Source organism: Urocitellus parryii, chromosome 2, assembly GCF_045843805.1.
Source record: "Urocitellus parryii isolate mUroPar1 chromosome 2, mUroPar1.hap1, whole genome shotgun sequence".
NCBI lineage: Eukaryota > Metazoa > Chordata > Mammalia > Rodentia > Sciuridae > Urocitellus > Urocitellus parryii.
The window spans coordinates 85,172,019-85,188,160 of NC_135532.1; the positions used below are offsets into that span (position 1 = coordinate 85,172,019).

Here is a 16,142-nt window from a genome sequence, read left to right on the forward strand (position 1 = left end):
AAATACTGTGAAAATGAGGCTCTGCTGGTTCCTGCTTGCTGGTCTGTCTGACTTATTCACTTCAAAGCTGTGAATCTGAATCCATGTAACACTGGGGCTTGCCGCTAAGATAGTAATTATGTTGTTGCTTGGAAGCTCTCATGGGACTAGACCTAGCTGATAGTTAAAAAACTAAATTTCTGATTTCTGTGCCTTAGCAATGTTGTTATTCATATATATGCTTCTGCCTGATAAGGGAAATTTTTTAAACAATTTAAATTTCTTTCATTCCTTTTTCTCCAATGTCAGATCCCATGCATCAGATGTTACAGATTACTCTTATCCGGCTACACCCAACCATTCTCTGCATCCCCAGCCAGCCACCCCTTCCTACACTGCCGGTGATGCACCACCACATGGGGCTGCAAACCAGGCCCCTGAACATGAGTACCGGCCCCCCTCTGCCTCGGTGAGGCACATGGCCCTAAACAGACCTCAGCAGCCGCCACCACCACCACCACCCCAGGCCCCAGAGGGGTCCCAGGCCTCTGCACCAATGGCTCCAGCAGATTATGGGTAAATCAGTATTCCTTGTACTTTAGTTGCTACTTGTTTTTGCATTTGAATCTTAATGTATTGTGGAAGAATTTTAACCTCGATATTTTAGATACCAGAATATAGTCAAGACTAATTGGATGTAGACACTTCAGTGGTGTCCTACTCTTTAAATAAAGTAGGTGTGCTACTGACCCTACCTTATTACAGCTAAATTCCAGGTTGACAGCTGTGTTCCTGTATATGTGTTCTCTTTGCATACATACTTACATGTGTTTGAAAGGATCTTTAAATCGGGTATTGATAAAGGATGACATGCTGTTTTGTGAAACTGTTCAAATACTCAAATTTCTCTACACGTCCTGGGTGAACCATAGAGAATGCTTATCACGGATGACTGAATCCTGTAACATCACTTCTCACACTTGGCTCTATAAACTTTCTTGACCTCTGGGCCCTTAGATTGTTCTTCCCCCAGGCCCTCTCCTTTTCTGTCTGGGTTAGAATTCTAATACCTCTTTAAAAAGACCTTCCTTTTCACATGTTCATCAAATCAAGCTCCCTCCTTGACTTTAATAGGGTTTCTTTAGCTCTGTTTTTGTCTTAACCCTCAGAGTCAGTACCCAGAGAAGTTGAATATATGCTTCTGTAATGTGTGTTCTTTACGCAGAGCACTGGTGTCACTTTCTAAATGTACATTCTCAGCACTCAAAGGGGAGACCACACAGACTTGGCTATTCTTTTTGTGCCCTGGTGGAACCAGGAATCCCAGAGTGCTGCTTTCAGGCACAGAGAGGGCCTGTGGTCCAGTTGACTGGGAAAACCCTTGACTGAGCAGAAATCAGCTGATTTCTTGGCTTAGAACTTTTCAAAGCCTTTGACACGCTACTGGGTGCTGTGGTCCCAGGGCTTCCATGGAACTGGGCTAGAGAATATAGGATTTTCCTCATCTGGTTGGCCATGTAGCCCTCAGGAGACAAGTTTCTAAGCCCTTTGAGATGCCCAGGATGAAGGACGCCATTGCTCTTCTGCAGCAACTACATTATTTTAGTATTCACAGAAGGTGCTTTCCTCTTCAGTGATTGTGTGTTTGTGTGTGTGTGTGTTTCAATAAGTCTTGCATTCATCATAATGAATAATGTAGGACTGTAAAATGACAGAACCACAGAGTGGGCATGTGCTTTCTGCAGTGACTGAAGTCTGGCTGGTAGGGGGCATTGTGTCTGGGGGAACTTCTTTGATTAGGCATACTAGAACTCGGGGACATGGCCCTTTATTGTTACATTGGTGACTCTGTTTCATCTCTTTATTAGGATGCTCCCGACACAGATAATTGAGTATTACAACCCTTCAGGACCACCTCCTCCTCCACCTCCACCCATGATTCCTTCAGCACAAACTGCTTTTGTCAGCCCTCTCCAGATCCCCATGCAGCCCCCCTTTCCTGCATCAGCTGGTTCCACATATGCAGCTCCTCCTCATCCACCCTCAGCTGGGCTCCTCATCACAGCACCACCGCCTCCAGGTCCACCACCTCCCCCACCAGGCCCTCCTGGCCCTGGCTCTTCTCTTTCATCCTCCCCAATGCATGGCCCCCCTGTAGCTGAGGCAAAGCGTCCTGAGCCTGCACAGCCCCCGATAAGTGATGCTCGAAGTGACCTCCTTGCTGCCATCAGGATGGGTAAGTGGAGCACCCCACATACACAGCCTTCCTTATAGAGAGATTCAACCTTGTTGCCTTCAAATGATAGCTCTACACATTAAATGATTTTTTGGAGTCAAAGGATGCTTGTTTGATTTTTTTTAATATTAGGAGTTTTTTTGAGGTTGTCAGGTATGCATATCACGATAAAGAATTGAGAAGAGACTAGAGGCAGGCATATGGAACAGTGTGGCTCTAGAACTTTCCATTGAGGTGTTCATGTGCACCTTAGTCACAACTAATCTTCTTAAAATGGACTTTGCACACTCTTTTCTCCCCTCAGATTTCTAAAACCTTTTGTCCTTAAACTTAGAAAAACCAAGTCCTGTTCAGTTTTCTTTCCTTTTGGAGCAATCAGAACATTTTAATTCTCACCTCTATGTCGTGTCTCTAGGAATTCAGCTGAAAAAGGTGCAGGAGCAACGTGAGCAAGAGGCCAAGCGGGAGCCTGTTGGAAATGACGTGGCCACAATCCTATCCAGACGCATTGCTGTAGAGTACAGCGACTCCGATGACGACTCTGAGTTTGACGAAAACGACTGGTCTGACTAAGGCCATACAGGGACGGTGGCAGGTGGACCACCAGTACAGTGTGTGTGGAAGTTCACTGGGGATTTCAGATGGTTTCAGCACCCAAATAGTGGTATTATAATCCTGTAGCTTAGCACCTTTTGTATTAATAATGTGATATTGCTTCTGCACATCCGAAAATTTCTGGGTTTTTTCAGTATTTACTGTGTAATACTTAAGTGCCACTAAATATAGCACATCGTGCTGCACACAAGGAGATATGCTGTAACTATTGCATTGTTCTGAAAACAGCATCTTGCTTCCCTCTTAGCCATGAAAGTATTTACTTTACCCTTATTGATCATTAAGATTCTGTAGACTTGCTGTGTGTCTGTGAGCTGCCTGGTGTTAGGTCTTGGCAAGATTAATGACTATGTCAAGAGTGATGTCTTCCAATCAGTAAGTGACACTGTTTTGCCTTTTTTTTTTTTTTTTTTTCATTTTTACTATGTGTTTCAGAAGAAGTTGGTTGTAGAGGGAAAGGTCTAACAACAGGAGAATCAAATGTTTCTGCATTCAGTTTCTTGATTTGGTAGCTACTGAGTGAATTCAAATGTTCTACTGAATAATTTCATTGCCTTTTCATGCACTTGTCAAATGTGAAATTGGAAGGGCCCTTTTCAGGCAGGTTTCCTGTGGATATTCACTTAATAAATGCTTGTTGGTGATTTTTGTATGAAGTTTCAGCGGCTCAGTAGTAATGCAAATGAACACAAGGTCCTTTTCCCTTTTAGGGACCATTGGGTTCACACTTAAAATATTGGCTAGCCCTGATGGCTTGGGCACCAGGCAGCCAGAATAGCTGTGAGCCATCTAGGAGTATAGCCCCCAGCTAGACAGAGCTACCACATGTGGCCCTATGTGCAAAGGCAACCCACTCCATTTGGTCAGAATTTTAAAAGCTTACATTTAAGTGAAAAATAGTGACAGCTATTTACTTCTCACGGTGCTGTGGCAGATTGGGGGTTAGCCCCATGCAGGGCCTTTGCCCTGTCCTAGAAGCACACAGTTCTCTTCTTTCATATTGTTGTTAGCACATTAAATTTTAAAAAATGTACCTCACAAGATTACCTTGATTTGATCCCTAGTGGTGGCAAAGCACCTTGCTTTCACCTCCACTCACCCTATTCCCCTTTCCACATGGTGATCCCATAGACCTGGCTCAGGCATATTACCAGGGAGACTCAAGAATGACAGCTTCTACTTTGTAATTCTAGATAAGGACAAATGCTTGTTTAGAATAAATAATTGTCCCAGTCTTGGGTTGTAGATAGGAAAAATATGCTAAGGTCCTTCACTTGCTGTGGAGTTGTGCCTATCTGCAGTACTTCCAATAGGTTGCAGGTGCTAGGAACTCTCAGCTCCAACAAAGGAAGGAATCTTGAGCTGCGGCTGATATGTGTGAGTTGATGGGAGAATGTTGTAACAAATGATTTTTGTTCATGAATTTTGGGGAAATCAGCCAGCTGCCCACATCACCCTGTGTCTCTGTGTGGATACCTCTTAACTTGGAGAAGCTGTTGTATGATACCTGCCTGCACACTGGGTTTTGGTCACATAGATTTTGAAACTGCAAAGTCTCGTGTCTATACCCACTTTCCAAGGCTCTCCTTTGGCTGTGCATTCAAGTCTTCTCTGCTGCACAGCTGCTTGGGGTGTGCCTCCTGAGCAGGCCCTACTTGGCTGTCACTATGGTTTTTTTTTTTTTTAATATTAGTAACTATTAGTGAATATCTAAATTTCTCTTTTTTCCAATGCAGAGACCTACTGTGTTGGCATTACTCTTGGTACTTTTACCAGTTTTAGTCTTATTTTGTGTTTATTGTAATAGTTTGCCTTCATTATTACTGTTGGGTTAGGAGTATTCTGTATAATCAGAAACCTTGATTTAGCAATGCTTCTTTGTTTTCTGGCCATTCTCCTCTCTGGATGGAGGGAGCACCGTCAGCTACTATTCACTTCAGAATTTCTTCTATTTATATCCTACTACAATAAAATTAGTGGCACTTTATTCATAAATATTCATGAGCCTATTAATTACTAGTTGTCTTCCTGTAGTTTAAATAAAAAAGTTATTTTTAATTTGTTTTTATGACTAGTGAGAAAGCTTTTGCCCTCTTGTGTTCTATTACCTATAAGAGAATGGAAAATGACTAAAATCCAGTCTAGATTATTTTAGAGTATCTTCAACAAATCTGGTTTGGTCTAAATTTAAATCTTCTAATATGGTATTCCCTACAAAGAACAAAGTGAAGAGTTTGAATTTTCCGTTTCCATTTTTGAAAAGTATTTACCAAAACAAATGGACAAAATCATTTAACAGTATATTTTATTTCTATAAATTTTACATTTTAAATTATAATTTTAAGATTATTTTAAATTCTCCCCAGTTGTATTGCTCCATGTGTGTTAAGTTGAATATCTCATAAGCATTTTCCTCATGGCACAGACTCAGGCAGACGGGCTGGAAAGATGCCCGAATCCACATGCACAAGCATGATGTGGCTGAACAGCAGGCAAATGATTTTTGCATTGTTAGCCCCAAACCATAAGATTTGGTACACTTCTGATTTTCTTTACATAGGATCCTATTAGAAAATTAATGTTTTCATTTCAGTAAATTTTTAGCACATCGAAATCTTTTATGAGCACCAAGTGGCTAGGTTGTAAAAGTTCTGTAATGATTTGCAACTAAAATACATGATACATTTTAATCCATTACAGACTAGTGGGAATGTATCAGCCAGAGTAGCAAGTAATTTTTGTTTTATGAAGCAGAGTATCTGTCATCCTGCAGTATTACCAATGCTGTTGTAAATTGAATTTAAAGTGGTATTAAAAAGATCCTGTCAAACAATTTTTATCTGTTTGTATATCTTACTATAGATTATGTACAAGTAACATCTAAATAAAATTACACTTTTAACCCTACAAAGTTCTGTTGTATGTTTGACTCTTAGGAGGAAGTTGGAAGTTGTATAAGATATTTATGTAGCATGTTCATTATCAGATAACAGAAGATTCTACAATGATTCCACTTAAATTTCTGCATAATTTTTGTGTGACTGTAAGTCCAGATTGAATTCTGTGAGTGCCACGAGGAAGCACTACTATAGTTAGGAGAAGCCATTCTGGGAACAGAAGCAACATGTTCAGAAGTTAAAGGCTGAGACAACGAGGGTCTTGGCCACATTTGCTCTGATAATAATAATGACTAGTACTCTGTAGTATCCATTGCTTGTGAATATTCATTGCTTACCCCTTAAAATCTTTTAAGATGGGCATTCTATTTCACATATGAGAAAACTAGGGGACCGTGCATGATATGAAACTCAACCTGGGGAAGGAATTTCATGTTGGGAGTAATGAGAATCCAGATTGGGTAGGTATGTTTGGTCTTGTTAGGAAAGACAGACTGGAACTTAATTCTTTGTAACAACTGCCTTGGACTGATGATGCAAGCAGTAGATAGGTTTGCCCTAACACACGTCACATGACATTGTTAGCTCTTTGTGTAACCTCCCACCAGACTGTATGCTTTGTGTCATCCTTATTTGTCTTGCATCTAAGAGGCCCAGCACAGTGTCCAGTTAACTAGGCAATGAGCAACTCCTTGTTAAGTGATAAGATAATGGATGGATTTCCAAGTTACTTTTTAAACAAAAGGTAAATTGTGTGCAAAATTTAAGAACATGGAGTATTTTACCACATACCTCACATATCCTCACTTTCTCTTTATTTCAGTGTATGGCCCATCAGACTGAGCTCGGTGAAGAAGGCAGAGAACTCCGATTTACTCTGTTCTGTTTATTGCATGCAGTGCCTGGCATTTAATATTAACAAATATTTTTTGAGTAATTGTCATTTCTAGAACAAAATCAAAGGCTTCAACAAATATTTGAGGGACTAATAGGAGTTGAAATGCATGAATCTGTAAAAGCACTCAGAAGAGTGCCTGACATCTAGCACACTCAGTGAATGTGAGCTGTTACTATCATCTGCAGGTCACTAGCTGGGGAAGAGTGAGCAGGCCAGTCCCTGCCTTTGTGGAGCTTCTTGTCTCATGAGAAGCATAGTCACAAAATTGTGAATGCTCCCTGACTTACAGTGAGGTTATATGCCAGTAAACCCATCATAAATTGAAAATGTCTTAACTTGAAAATGCATTAATACATCCAAACTACTGCACATCCAAGTTTAGCAACACAGCATACTATAGGCTATCAGTTCTTGCCTGCTGTGATTGCAAGGCAGGCCAGAAGCTGCAGTCACTGCCATGGCCAGCATCAAGAGAGGGAATTGGACTACATATTACTAGCCTGGGAAAAGATCCAAATACAAATTTTGAATGATGATTTCTACTTAATGAGGATTGTTTTTGCACCAACATAAGGTTAAATCTTAAGTTGAAGTATATCATAAGGACATTCCATATCGCCAAATAAATAATGTCGATCACTTTACATGTACTCTAATTGGGAGTGAGGTAGAAAGTGGACGAAGTCTAGTCTGTGGACCAATGGAAGCTAAGACTTAAGAATGAGCAGAAGTTAGGGGCAAAGAGAAGGGAAAGGAGTTTCTCAATAGAGGGATGGCATTTACTTTCCTTAAGGAGGAAAGGACAATGTATGGTGATCATGCAAAAATATTAAAATATGAGTGAGATGGAAGGACCCAGAGGAAGAAGGTACCACAAGACAGAAACGAGATGGTGGGAACCTCTCCTGCCCCTTAGTTAAGCCAATGAATGCTGCCACAATAATATGTCTACCATAACTGAAATGTACAGAGAATCTATTTATAGCCTGTTGACTTTTCATTAATGTCAATATCTTGATGCTTTAGACAATACTCATATATATAAAGGATCTTAGGTATATTGTGTTCATATATTTAGAAGACATCTTAGTGCTAGTCCAGCTGCTTCATATTAAAGATGGGAAAAGGCCATTGCTTGCGTTGCTAGTTGCTCAAAGCTCTTTGGTCTCTTAACTCTTATATTTTCAAACTGGTCCTGCTGTTTCACAGTGGGCCTTCAAGAATTACTTAACATTCTTCTTTACCCAACATTTTATTGTGCAAAAATTGAAACCTACTAGAAAGATGTTCAATAAACTTCCATCTGTTCATATCTATTCATCTCATGTTTTTCTTGGGGGGAGGGGTGCTTGGGATTGAACTCAGGACCTTGTGCATGTGAGGCAAGCACTCTACCAACTGAGCTATATCCCCAGCCCTATCATCTCATTTTTTATGCATTTCAAGGTAACTTACAGTTTGCTCCTGAACACTTCAGTGTACATATCATTATATTAGAGTTTAATGTTTTTATTTAATGTTTTAGTAAAACATACTTCAGAGTAAAATGAACACATCTTCATATATACCATTCAGTGAATGTTAGCAGTGCATAGTTACATAATGCAAATCCAGATGCACAGTATTACTGTGGCCTCAGCAAATTCCTTCATACCCTTTTGAAGCTGGTTCTCCATTTCCGGTGTCAGGACAACCTACTGAATTTTTTTACTGTAGATTAATTTAGCCTGCTTTAGATTTTCATATGGAGGAAAAAGTGGCATGTACTCTTTTGCATTTGGATGCTTTGGATGATAATGTTTTTGATATTCATGTTTTACTTGTATAAATAGTTATGATTTTTATCACTTAGTCATGTTCTAGTGTAGGAACACAATGGGTTTATCTGTTCTCTTGGGTAAGATTTATATAAGTCTTTTCTGGACCTCCCCCTCATATATCTTGGATAAATATATTATACCATGTAATTGTCACTTTTTTTTTCAAAAAAAGTGAAATGTGACCATTATGTGAAGCTTTCAAAAAAATTGTGCTAGAATTACACACAATTTTGGGTGCAAGATTAGGATACAAAGAATACTTATAAATACATGTTAATGCAGTGGTAATGATTATGATGTGAAATACAGTACTAACAGTGAAATTGCTTGTTGTGTTGGGTGTTATGTTGAGTTTTATAACAACTAGATTTTTTCCCCTGCTATATACTAGTAGTGTTGCTCCACATCTATAAATGTGGTTTGTGTGTTTGGGGGGAGGGGGGCAGGTCTGCTTGAGGTTCACTGAACTGTAATCTGTAAATCAGTGTGTCTTACATAAAATTTAGGAAATATTTGGACATTTTTAATTCAAATTTGTGTCCCATTCTTTCTGTCCTCTCCTTATATTCCTGTTTCATGTTTGTTAAACCTTTTGATATTGGCTCAAGTACTTGAGGCACTTTCAATTTAATTGTTTTCTCTGTGTTCTGCAGATTGGGTAATTTTTATTAATATTTCTTTAGGCTCACTGACTTATCTACAATTTAGTCCTTTTTTTTTAATGGTGCAGGGCAAGCTCTCCACCAACTGAACTATATCTCTAGCCCTACAATTTGATCTTAAGCACATCTAATAAATTTGTTATTTCAAACATTGTTCTTTTTCTACTCTAGGATTTCTTATTGGTTCTTCTTTTCTTTTTTTAATAATTCTCTGCTGAGATTTCCTACTTGTTCATTTATTATAAACTTATTTTCCTTTACATCTTTCAGCACAGGCTAGCTCTTTTAAAATTATTGCCTGATAATTCCAACATTTGGTCATTTTTAGGTTCAATATGTTTATTGGTTCTTCTCTTGAGTGCATGCCTAGTAGTTTGGGGCTATATTTAGAATTTAGATGCATTTTAGAGACTCTGGATTCTGTTATATTCCTTTGAAACATGCTCATTTTTCTTTAAGGAAGTCAGTTAACATGGCCAGAATTAAGCACTGACCTCTTTGTCCTTATACACTCTGCTAGGGATAGCAGCAGAAAGTTTTCAAGTACTTTTAGTCTTCAGCTGCTAGGATTTGGCCTTGGAAGAGTTGTACACAGAACTTTTGGATCCCCCCTTATGGTTCTCTTTTCTGAGGTCCTCTATCACTTTATATCTGCTCTAGTCCCTCCAAACTTGGTCCTGTTTATTTTTGGTTGTTTGTTTTGTTGTTAGTTTTTAAGCCAACAAAATGTGGGTTAAGCCAGAAAGACTGAAGATTTTCTGTTCAAGCTTAGCCATCTTGCTTGGCAGAATGAGATTTGCCTTCAGTCAAAAAGCAAACCAAATCTGGAAACACACCCAAAGATTTTCCTTCTTCCAAGCATCAACTCCCCTCTAGTGTCTATTTTTACTTTTATTTAATACCACCAATAGTTATGAAGTATATTTTGTTCAGTTTATAACTGTAGAGAGTTGGTTTGGAATAGATTAGACCTCAGTCCCAGAAAGCTCATTTCATATATAGTGTATGCAATGTTTACTTTTAAATGTAAATTTTAAAATGCAGGCTGGTGTTGAATACAAATCATAAAAGATAACTAGCAGTTTAATTTTTCTGCCAGGTGATCTTGTTTCTGCAAGGACCCCAAATAAAGCTTATAAGATCTCTATTAAGTGGTATCCAAGGGTAGCATGGTGAACTGTGAAACCCTTGCTGTTTGTATCTCCTTATTTCTGTGAATCAGAATGTTTTCTGATACACGCAAGTAAAACCATGTATGTTAATAATTAGAGAGTTGAGACATTTTTTAAAAGTGTCAGCTTTAACTCCAGTCTCAATTTTTATGTTCACTGAATAATCATTAATATTTTCACTGAGTGCTATAAATTTAGATTCAGGAACATAAGTTATACAAATAAAGTACTTCCCTTTTTTTCTTTTTCTTTTGAAACTGTTAGGGGATGGAACTCAGAACCATGCATGTTAGGTAGGTGCTCTAACACTGAGCTACACTACCCTCACCCCTAAAATACTTAAATTTTCTTATTAGGGTTAATTTGCAAAAAGGGTTCCACTACCTAAAAGCTTGAAAAGCACTATGTGATGTCCTTGCTACATGATTCTTTTAGCTTTAGAGTAGAAAGAATTCACATGGTTACAGCACCTCATACTATATACTTTTGTATTCTGAAAAGAGTGCTAACAGGTGTGTCAAAGCTTGAAATGCTATATTTAATTTGGAGTGTATGGGTAACTTGTAGAGGGATCCCAATAGGGACTTCAGTGCTAAAGAGATCTTCCTTCAAAGCATACTCTTCCCCCGCCCCATAGCTGACACCTGTAACATATTTGCCAAACACAATAGGGCTGTCCTGTGAATATTTGCATATGTAGCCTTTTAAGTTCCCCACTTCATTTACCCCGTGCACCTGGGATTTGAATAATTAGCTTCAAATACAGCACTATGATTAGTTAGGGGTGGTAGGTTGATAGATGATTTACCATGAGGAAAAATTAATACGCCACTTGAGAGTGGCACTTACCACAAAGTGACATTTAAAGTATTTAATATTCTAAGATGTGCTTCAGCTGTGCTGGCCTAAAACCAATTCAAATAGAAGCCAAACAGTTTAAGCATATGTTGCATACATGTCCTAAAAGTGTGAATGCCTTTGGCATTACAAGACAGTGCCATTTGTGATGTATGTGACAGTGGCTCAAAATGCACCTTCAACCCTTTGAAAATCCAGATACGAGGATCTTGATCATTCACCCTCAGCTCATTTCAAAGACTTGGGCATTGATTTGGTGCAATTTAGTTTTGGTGAGATGTGTGCCGAGGTCTAGGTCAGAAAGTAGCACAGTGAATCACCCTAGACAATTTGCCATCAAGGGCTCCTGGATTGTTCCCCATCTGGGGGCACCCATGTTGTTGGCAACCATTCTGTATCAATGCAGTTCACTGTGTTGCATTTGAATGAGGTCACAGCTCTAGCAACCCTGTCTCCCTCTTTTCCCCATTTCTGAGTGGCTCACCATGTCACTCTATAAGCCTCCCCCCACCTGCACATCGCTCATTATACAGGCTCCATCCTCACTCTGGCCAGTGGTCCTTATGGTCTCTGCACATCACCATGGCTCCTGCCATCCTTCAACTCTCCTGAGTTATCAGTGTGTAGCTCCATATTCTCTCCTCCCAAGCCTTCCATTTCTATTCTGGTGCAACTTTGGGAGTATAGAAACCCTAGAAAATAACTAAAGGACCAAACCTTCCCTGAAGTGGTTATAATGTTGTGTTTGAGCTGAGACGCTGCTGAATACCAGGGAAGGAGCCAGGTCCTCTTTGATGCTAAGCTGAAACTTGAGTTTTCTCCAAGGCTGGTTTCCACAACCCCTACATCAAAATTAACCTGGGATATGGGTTAAAATGCAGAATTCTGAGCCCCATCTCAAAACTATTAGTCAAAAACTTGCACATGGGACCTTGGCAGTCACAGTGTATCCACTACTCCAGAGTGATACTTATTAGGTGCTCTGAAGTTCAAGAGACTGCTGTTCAATAATAGGAGCCCAAGGGTGCCACAAGTGGTGACCTAAGATGTGGGTCAGATGACTGATGGTGCCACATGGACTTGAGGCTGGTCCAGCATCCCCACTCCCCCCGGGTCCATCAGACTGTCCAGAGCTTGGCTTCCTGCTTGGTGGAAGACAGGGCCTTCCCCACATGGTTGAGCTAATGACTTGTTCATTTTCACCTTCAGACCTCAGGTGCAGGGGTGCAGAACTGCCATTCTAATGCCACATCTGGTTTTCCAATTTAATACTTTTTCAAAACAACTCATGCTTCTCATATGTTTTGGGTGTTTTTGTTTTGTTTTTTATTTTGGGTTTTTTTGTTTGTTTGTTTTTGATGAGTCTTGGCTTCACAAAACACATGGGAGAGTTCATGGTCCTTTTCTTAATTAATTTTGTGCAGCTATTACGAGATACCCGAGATGGGGTATTTATCATGAACAGAAAACGTACTGGCTTACAGTTTTAGGGGCCACAAAGTCTAACATCAGAGTGCAGACATTTGGTGAAGACCTACTTGCTGCATCATCCCATGGTAGAAGGCAGAAGGACAAAGGGATGATGAGAGATTTAAAAAGGGCCTGAACTTTTTGTTTATTATCTTTTGTAATAAACCAACTCCTACAATAATGAGATCACTGCCATTATGGATAACAGCAATAATCCATTCATTCTGCCCTCATAGCTCACTCACCTCTCAACACTATTCTATTGGAGATTACATTTCCAACACAAGCTCTTTGGGGAATACATTTCAAACCATAGCAGACCTGGAACAGATCATTTAGGAAGTCATTTCATCTCTAGTCATCCTACCTGGGGAAAAGAGTTGTGACCTTTGCCCAAGGGCTGGGCCCATCAGTGTCAATCACTGGATGGGCCTTCCCTAACTGGATCATTATTCTCTACTCTATTTCTATCACTGTGGTTCTTGCAGCAGAAATATTGGCTGGTGTGCCTCAGACAGACAGTTGCAAGTCAGTACCATTTTCCAGTCTCCCAGGGCTTCTCTCATGAACTCCCTGACCACAACACTCTCACGCCTTCTTTGTCTTCTATCCTGGCCCATATTTCCTTCCCCCTGACTTCTTTCCTCTTCTATTCATTTCATGGATCTCCCTCCCCATGCAGTCAGCTCCCGACTGCATGAAAGTTCCCTCTTGCAGCAAGCCATGGAGATGGGAGAGGCAATGAATAACAGTGGCAGGAACTCCAGCCCTTGGCCCCTACTGGAACAGCAGCATCAAAGGACACATTAAATGAAACAGAGGCCTGCATTGATTTTCTCTGGGTCAGGCATTTCACAAAGATGCTTTTGTTGGGGGCTGGCTATGGTCTGACACACTGAGTAGGGCGGTGAAAAGGGGAGTTTTTCTCTCCTTCAAGTGCAATCAGACTGACCCTGCTTCCCTGGGCACCAACTGAAAGGTACTGAAGGGGCCCTACCCAGGGATTGGCTTTCCCATTCAGCTCATTGATTTAAAATGGGAAATGGAATAATTGTTCTTGATTATCTGCCCTCTGCTAAGACAAATGGCAGAGACCCATTTACACCCTGATGGACCCTCGACCTCGCTCTGAAAAAGGCCCTCATCTGTGTTCACCCTGGTGGCCCAGGATGTTACAGGGAGTTGGTGGCCAAGCAGACTGAAGCTAGAGCCTGCCCCCTCCCCATCTCCTGCTGGACTCATTCTCAGCCATGTGTTGAAAGGGAGCAGCCTGTTTGTTCTGAGGCCTTTGGAAGGAAGAGATTGTGAAAGTAGGTTAGGACAAATGTCTCCCTCCAGGACTGGAGAGAACAGGGGGTGGGGTTTCCTGTACTTAGCTCCTCAGTGGATATTTTCAGGGAGCAGTGACAAGTATAGCCCGGGTGAGGAAATGGGGACAAGCCCACCTTTCTGGGGTCTGGGGCCTTATCCGGGGATGAGGGAACAAGCCAGAGTCCCCTGCAATCCAGCATGTTTTGGCTTGGTGATTGGGCCCTATGAGTGCAGATCACTGTATGCTGGATCTTCAAACTACTGCCCTGGAGGGACACATGGAACATAAAAATTGATCACTGCGTCCCCAGGGGCTTTCAGATGTATGCATAGCAGGGCAGGAAAAGAAGTATAGATGGGGCTGCTGGAAGGATACCTGTGGCCCCAGAGGGTAAGTCTGCAGGGAGTGTGACCAAAATGCTCGCTTGTGTGCCTTGTGTGGAAGAAGGAGTGTTTTTCAGGGTAGTGTTCTAGCTATGGGCTGTGAAGTCAGAAAAGGGCCAGAAGAGTGTGGATAGTGGCCACATGCCATCCTGCTATGCCCAGCACCTGGCTGTGACTTATGCATTTTCTATCTCATTGAGCACAGAAACCATTTCAATGAAATGGCAACTCTCATCCATCTTACAGGCAGAAAACAGGGGACAAGTCATTTGCCCAGGGTCAGAGAATTGAGATTCCAAGCCAGGACTTCCTGATGCCAGACAAGAGCTCCTGTGCTCAGACCCCACGCCATGCCATCCCAGCTGTCTGGACTCTGAAGAAGGAAGTTGGTGTCAGCCTGAGACCTTAGCTGCTTTGCTGCAGCTGCCTGGAAACTCTGAGCTACGCTGCTGCATTGAAGGTGACAGGCTGAGACCCCACTGGAATCCCAGAAGTGGTGTACTCCAAGAAGGGGACAACATAGCCTCTTTCAATGTCAGGCTGCTGAGCTAGCTCAAGAGGCCATCCTGCTCCAAATCTGGCCTCAAAACCGATTGTTCAGCTTCCAGAGTGTGGTGTTGCTGCCCTGGCCTGACTTTTGGTCCTTCCAGGAGTTTCACCCTGATCGCAATGGTTGACTTCCAACATCCCAGACAAAGACAGGTCGGGGATATCGGTCCTTCTCACTTAATCTTTTAGAAATCGTGCAGGATGGAATCCTCCTGCCATTAAGTTGCACTCTGGAAGTGCCCTGCTTTGCTCTGACAGGCGCATCTGAACCCCCTGGGGGAATACCTGGAGCATAGGAGAGTGAAGTGTTGGAGAACAGGCTGTCAAGAGACAGGCAGCAGTGGACAGAGACGCTCCGTGGGTCAGCCAGGTGGGAGCCCTGAGGATGGGGAAATCTTGCTTGATCCCTTCCCCCACCCCTGGGATGTCCCACTCAGGCTCCTCTGACCTCCCAGGACAGGGAGGAGGAGTTGGTCCAGCTTTGGGAGTGCGGCAGGGGCTGATGGAGAAGGGGCTGCCACTCAAAGACCACCGGACCCACCTCCTCTCCCCCTGCAGAGCAGCCAGCATCTCTGGTTTTCCCAGGGCTGCGGTGGAGTGTGGGCATTCATGGGCTTAAAACTAAAACCGTTTGGAAACCTACCTTTGGAAGAATTGCAGCAGGGCCTCCCGGCCCCTGCTTGACCGACAGGTCGCCTGTGGTTTCCCCAAAAAAGGATTTTATCCAAGGGGCAAGGGCCCGCTGTCAAAAGCAAAAGAAACTGTAAGCTGCCATTTCTGCCTTCCCTTTAATAGTATATTAAGGCATCCAAGTTAGGGATAATGATCCCTAACTCGAATGTTGGGGAGTTGTTTTTTTTTTTTTTTTTTCTTCCTTCCCCTCCAAAGTCACTGAAGTGCTTCAAGCCTTTCAGAGGGACTCCCTGCGCTTCCGTAGGGCAACATTGCCCTCCTGTGTCCAGGTGACAGAAGTGCGTCCTCAGAAGAACAGCTTCATAATTAGTCATTCAACTTGTTCCCTCGCCCAGTCCTCTCTGTCCAATCCTCCTCTGCGCCTTCATTAAACAATATGTATTTCTCATATGTTGCTGTTGGAAGTGAATTGGTACAATTTAATTGGAGGGCAGTTTAGGAAACCTCTATTAGCATTAAAACTGTACATATCCAAGACCACGCAATTTCATTTCTAGAAATATACCCGAGGTGGACTGGATTGTTCCAAAATGGTGACAGCAGTATTCTTGGACTTACATTCTCTTCCAGAATCTTGTTTCTCCTTATCAAAACGTGG

The 16,142-nt window shown here is 41.7% G+C and overlaps 1 protein-coding gene across 1 annotated transcript in view; it reads left to right on the plus strand.

Annotated features, from left to right (window-relative positions):
- Wasf3 (WASP family member 3) overlaps nt 1-3,188 on the plus strand; it is a 116,355-nt gene extending 113,167 nt beyond the window's left edge. Inside the window, exons 8-10 of the mRNA XM_077793164.1 lie at nt 289-555; nt 1,848-2,215; nt 2,631-3,188. Coding sequence (XP_077649290.1) covers nt 289-555; nt 1,848-2,215; nt 2,631-2,788 — 793 coding nt within the window. The 3' untranslated portion in view covers nt 2,789-3,188. The remainder of the gene's footprint in view (nt 1-288; nt 556-1,847; nt 2,216-2,630) is intronic.
- The last annotated feature ends 12,954 nt before the right edge of the window (nt 3,189-16,142 follow it).